This window comes from Lachnellula hyalina, assembly GCF_007821495.1.
Source record: "Lachnellula hyalina strain CBS 185.66 chromosome Unknown contig00138, whole genome shotgun sequence".
Taxonomy (NCBI): domain Eukaryota; kingdom Fungi; phylum Ascomycota; class Leotiomycetes; order Helotiales; family Lachnaceae; genus Lachnellula; species Lachnellula hyalina.
Genome location: NW_022157252.1, coordinates 76557 through 82556, shown reverse-complemented (window position 1 = coordinate 82556; position 6000 = coordinate 76557). Strand labels below are relative to the sequence as shown.

At 45.8% G+C, this 6000-nt stretch overlaps 2 protein-coding genes across 2 annotated transcripts; one reads left to right on the top strand and one right to left on the bottom strand.

Moving 5' to 3' along the window:
• Positions 1-579: 579 nt before the first annotated feature.
• Positions 580-1485, bottom strand: pdaC (Peptidoglycan-N-acetylmuramic acid deacetylase; the record flags this gene model as incomplete). Its single annotated transcript, XM_031151800.1, has 1 exon — positions 580-1485. One exon carries the CDS (start codon positions 1483-1485, stop codon positions 580-582), a length of 906 nt encoding a protein of 301 aa, XP_031003064.1.
• Positions 1486-3687: 2202 nt separating this feature from the next.
• PDA6-1_2 (Pisatin demethylase) lies at positions 3688-4612 on the top strand (the record flags this gene model as incomplete). Its single annotated transcript, XM_031151799.1, has 5 exons — positions 3688-3815; positions 3883-3998; positions 4020-4050; positions 4113-4362; positions 4427-4612. The coding sequence occupies 5 exons, from the start codon at positions 3688-3690 to the stop codon at positions 4610-4612; spliced, it is 711 nt and encodes a 236-aa protein (XP_031003063.1).
• Positions 4613-6000: the final 1388 nt, after the last annotated feature.

Here is a 6000-nt window from a genome sequence, read left to right as displayed (position 1 = left end):
GCCGATACTGCCTCCAAATATGTGGTTGATAAGCGCGCTGATGCCGACACTGCTTCCAAATATGTCGTGGATAAGCGGGCTGATGCCGACACTGCCTCCAAGTATGTGGTTGATAAGCGCGCTGATGCCGATACTGCTTCCAAATACGTTGTCGACTAAGTGCATCCATGTTTTTAGGTAGTGCTTGGAGCAATATGGTACTTCTTGATGATCAGGAAAACAAGGACAAGGACAAGTTAAAGGGGTTGGAGAGCTATTAGAGAGTTGACGGAGAATTGGGGTGGAGAATTGGTGAAGAGGGTCTGGATTTCATTCTGCTTTTATTGTAAAAGGCGCTATGTGCCTATCACTCTTTTAGCAATTCAGAGTTATGAGATAAAAAGCTTCCCTAGTATGTTCGTTCTGTTTCGCTTGATGACTTCATACATTGGAATACCTGGCACTATAGCCCTCGAGAGCTATAATGACGAGGGAGTGTAAGTGATCCACTTGGATCAACACATAAATAAAACTCGACAATCCATAGACAACTACATTTCCCAAAACCCACTACAAAACGCACAAACACACATCAAACCACTACTTCCCCTCAACCTCCTCAGACACTCTCACCAGCTCACCCAAGCTAACAACCTTCCACCCGCCCCTCTCCAGCCCCTCTAAAACCAATCTGATCTCCTCCACAGAATACCCCCTCCTATCATGCATAATAATCACACCACCCGGTCTAACCATACTCAAAACATGCGCCGCATTCCACCGCGGATTTGTAATCTGAGCATCATGTGGATAAACACTCCCCAACGCAACCCTATACCCCAAGCCCGCAAGCAAGCCTACCATCTTCCCATTAAAAAACCCCGAACCGGGACGGAAGAATTTCAGCCCACTAGCATTGGGCGGGAGCAGAGCCTCGACTTCCTTGACCTGCCGCTCCAGCTCGCTCAGAGGGAGCGAGATGGACGGCTCGTCGTTCCAGGCGTGATTCCCGAGCTCGTGACCCGCTTCGTGGATGCTACGGATCACAGAAGGGTTTTCCTGTGCCTGGGAGCCGATGATGAAGAATGTGGCGGCGGCATGGTGTTTGGCGAGCAGGTCTAGGATGGCGGGCGTGTGGTCTGAGGGCGCGTCGTCGATGGTGAGGGCGATGGTGCGGTGTGATGGGGGGAGCGGGAGGTGGAAGATTACGGGGCGGTATTTTTGTTGGAGGTAGTTGATTAGGAGGGGTGGTGGTTTGTAGATTGTGTATGCCAGGATCAGGACTAGGATGAGGAGGGTGAGCAGGGTGAGGAAGAGGAGCTTGGCCATCCTGGCTATGGGTGAGGGTTGGTCGGAGAGCAGCAGGCAATCTTGATCAAGGGTTTGCTCCTCGTCATCTATCTTGGCATGTTTCCGTGGTGGTTTGGAGGCTTGGAGGTATTGTTCGACACGTGAGATGGTGGAGGTTGCGAGACGACGGATGCGGCGGATGAGGCTTATGCGCATTGCTGCGGGCGATGCGAGAAATCAGCCAGCACCATTTCCGAGACGCGAACGGATTTGAGTTTATATATACAGCCGTGGATGATTTGTTCGTGAATGCTGAGGTTTACGATTATTGTTTGACGTGAGATATCTGTCTGATGCACGTGAAGTTGAGATGTTTCCTCCGGCAAAGCCGAATTTCTACCGACCCGTCCCAAAAATGAATTTAGTGTATTTCACTCCCCCTGAGTTTCGCTAAATAAAAAGCAGGCATATTCAAGATCATGTACAAATATATCAACGAAGATATTAGTTCAGGAAATCATTTCACTCGGGCGGGTGGGGGGTGGGGGGTGAAAAGGGAGGATATAGCTTATATTTCTTACCTACTGAAATAAGTGGGACAGAGAGCTGGCTCGCCTTTCAGCAATTGATATCCTCAACGCTTATTAATCATCAAAGGTTTTCTGACAAGTGAGGCAGGGCCCGAGCGTAGATGCAAAATAATAATATAACTGTGGATTATTGGAAAACAGATTAGCACTGTCTGCTTATATCAACACTCTTATCTACACTAGACTCTACATCCTTTATAAAGTGATTATACAGCTTAAAAGAACATCAATTCTGCGTGTCCGTACCCTTATGTTGCTACCAATCTCTAGTATTCTTGAAAGCAGAAATGAGATGCCGATATACAAATGAGAACCGCGGTCCTGAGGCGAGAAAAAGAAAATAAGTCAAGACCGGAAAGATTCACAAGAATGCATAAGATTGACTCTTGCAACGTTTTATAGACAAAGCTACTTAAATCCTCTATGCTAAGAAAAACCTATGCCATATAAATAGCAATAAATCTACGAACTCCCAAGCATAGTTTTCTTATATGAATCCTTCCGAAGCAGTCCCAGTTTTACCAGGTTACTTTCTAAGCTTCTGAAAGTGTAGATTGGTAATGAAAATGTGAATGAGCTGTCTACATTACAATACCAGCAGATGGGATAGACAAATGACATGTGAATGCCACCTACCTGCCCTTCCATCCATCTCTATAGATGTAAATTCAATCTTGCACAACCACAAGACTTAACAAACACCCCCCCGTCCCCCCCTCTCCAACACACCCAGCCAGTTCCCTTACCTACCTAACACCAACCTACTCCTTTCCCCTTGCTTTCCCTTTAAACGCATTATGTCCCCAACAACCCCCCTCCCAACCTACACCACAAGCCTATCCGCCACCATTCTCTCCCTTTGGCCCCTCCTCGCCCTCCTCGCCCTCCTCATTTATACAACCTGGACTCTCGCCGTCGCCTTCCGCCCCTCGCTATCCCGCATCCCCGGTCCCACCACAGCGCGGTTCTCGCGCTTATATTTAATATACCATGCGACGCGCGGGGATTTCCATATGTTGTACCGCGGGCTGCATGATAAGTACGGCCCGCTGGTGAGGGTGGGACCGAACAAGATCTCGGTGGCTGATCCAGGGATGATTGCGGCAATTTATGGGGTTAACAGTGCGTTTGTTAAGGTATGTGGAAAGTGAAATGAATGGTGATGAGATGTGGATGTGGATGTAGATGTACTGACAAGGAACCGATTGATGGGAATAGTCGAACTTCTACCGCGCCTTCGATGTAGTAACCCAAGGTATATACGCCGACAATCTCTTCACGACCCCCTCACGCACCCAGCACAAGCGCTACCGAGCGCCCATCGCACAAGCCTACTCGCTCTCCTACATCCGCCAACTTGAGCCGATGATCAACGAATGCACGAAACTCTTCACCGACGCCATGTACTCCTTCTCCCGTTCCGAATCCAGTGACAACCAATCCAGTGACAATGGCAATAACAACCCACCGATTGATTTCGGACAGTGGTTGCAGTGGTATACGTTTGATAGCATCGGCAAGATTTGCTTCAATCGGATGCTAGGGTTTATGGAGAACCGAGAGGATAGTCGCGGCACGATTGGTGCGCTGGATGGATTCTTTAAGTATTCGTCGGCGGTGGGTCAGCTGCCGGAACTTCATCGGCTGTTGTTTGGGAATGTGACGTTGCAAAGATTCATGAGTAGTATTCCGGCGCTGGCAAAGTTGAATGCGTTTGGTAAGACTGAAAAGGTGTGTTGAATACCTTCTTGTGCTGTTTTGGAGGAGTGAATGGATGGAGCGCCAAGATAATGAGGGATTGACTGGTGGATAGATGATTTTGGAAATGATGGAGTCGTGCACCACTACAAAGAGTCAGCAGCATGGCGAATATCTCAGTTACCTCCGAAACGTGCAAGAGAAGGGCGTGGAATACATGTCGGATTACGCAATATTCGGCCATCTCACCGCAAATCTGTAAGCTCAATCTTCGACCTTATGCTAAACTGATGTCGAAAGAGAACCCAACTAATGCTTAATATAGCTCTGCGGGAAGTGATACAACTGCGATGGCTTTACGAGCAATCTTCTATTTCCTAGTCAAAAACCCACGAACGTACGAGAAACTGATGCAAGAAATCGACGCAGCGGACGCAGAGGGTAAGCTTTCAGAGTATGTAGAGTTCAGCGAGGGACAGCAGTTGGAATATCTGTAAGTGCCCAGCAAGAAAGGAAAAGGAATGAAAGGTGTGAGCTGAGTTGACGATTATCTAGACAAGCCGTAATAAAGGAAGCTATGCGCTTGCACCCAGGTGTCGGCATGCCACTCGAGCGAGTTGTTCCAGAAGGCGGCGCAACATTATGCGGAGAGTTAATCCCAGGAGGAACAGTTGTCGGGGTCAATGCATGGGTTGTTCATCACAGCAAAGAAGTGTTTGGGTTTGACACCTATACGTTCCGCCCTGAGCGCTGGCTTGAGGCTAGACCGGATCAGCTGAGGCTGATGGAGCAGTCGTCCTTCGCGGTAAGAAATACATGCTAATTTGTGCATGCTATGTTTAGTTATGCAATATGCTGACGATAATTAGTTTGGTCATGGCTCTCGAGCTTGTATCGGCAAAAACATTTCCATGCTGGAGATCATAAAGTTAGTACCACAGGTCCTGAGACACTTCAGACTCGAGTGGGCATCACCCCAGGAAGAGTGGGCAATTTGTGGCGTATGGTTTGCTAAGCAGTCTGGTGTTATCATGAGAGTTATCCCAAGGGTATGATAGACCGTGTGACGACAGGTCTAGGTTCGATGGGGAGATTTGTGAACAGAAAATTGCTATGGTTAATCCTTCATCTTTACGATGCAGTTTTAAAAATATCGGAGTCGCCAGCTTTTCGGAATATCAGCATTTTTAGCCTTTAGAAGTATCAGATACATCTTTCTCAGGAATCAAAGCATTGTGATTGTTCAAGTGACATGGTATTAAAAGCATAAAAAACAAAGTCTCATGTCTAAACAAACATTCACAAAAGAGGGAAGCGCAACAATTCATCGTGACTTCCTCATTTAATCTCAATCCAAGGAATTGCAAAATATCGCAAAGACATGCATGACATAAAAAAACAATTAACAAACAATTGCAACTATTCCTTGCAAACTTTTCCCTCCTTCAACCCAAAATCAAAGTGAAAATACCTGGAAAACTAACACGTCGACATCGTAATGCCAGCAGCTGAGTGAAGACTAAAGACACAATTGCAAAGAATTATCGGCCGTTGATAAGGACATTGATGTTGTATAGTGTTGGTAGTATCGAGACGATGGCGAGGGATGATGTTGATTGCTGTTGCGAAGTGGGTGCGATTATATAGGGAAGAGAGGGGATTTGGTGTTCGGCTATGGGGTCCGTGCACTTAGCGGCGGGAGCTAATGCAGCCTGGGACTGCACGTGCATTTTGGTTGACACACTGCGACACCCGTGACACACTGCGACACCCTCGACACTTTTCGACACCCTCAATACACTCGACACTTTCAGACATTTTCGACACACCCGACTAGGGGTAGGCGATTTTTAATTATTAATTAAATTATTAATCTAATAAAATTAATTATTTTTTAATCCTATATCAATTATTAAATCATAATTGTTATGCGTACAGTATGCATATATTATGCATAATATCCCTAAATTTCCATAGAAATTTATAGAATTGGATATATATAGTACTTATTACTTATATGTTAGGAACTTAAATATACTTCTATATATACTATAAGCAGGTTAGAGATTTTTAGATAAAGTATAAGATATTTAAGCATTCTGATTGGCCTCTTAGAAACTTCCTCACTTTATTAATTAATAATCCTATAATTGTTGGGATATACGATCCGCCCTGGGATCCGCCCTAGGATCCTCCCCAACCTTTCTAGTCATGTGATCTAGCTCATGTGATCTAGCGTAGCTTAGTCAGCGAAGAGGCATCACCTCTTCGCATCCGTAACACCACCCAAATGCTAAGCATCAATCAACCAGCATCAAGTCTATACTACGTAGTAGAGAAGTGATCACGTTCTATGTATCACCGCCTGTGATACCAACAATAATCGCATTATAGATAATTTTAATTTAATCCAACTGTATCAAATATAATCGCCCATCCCTAC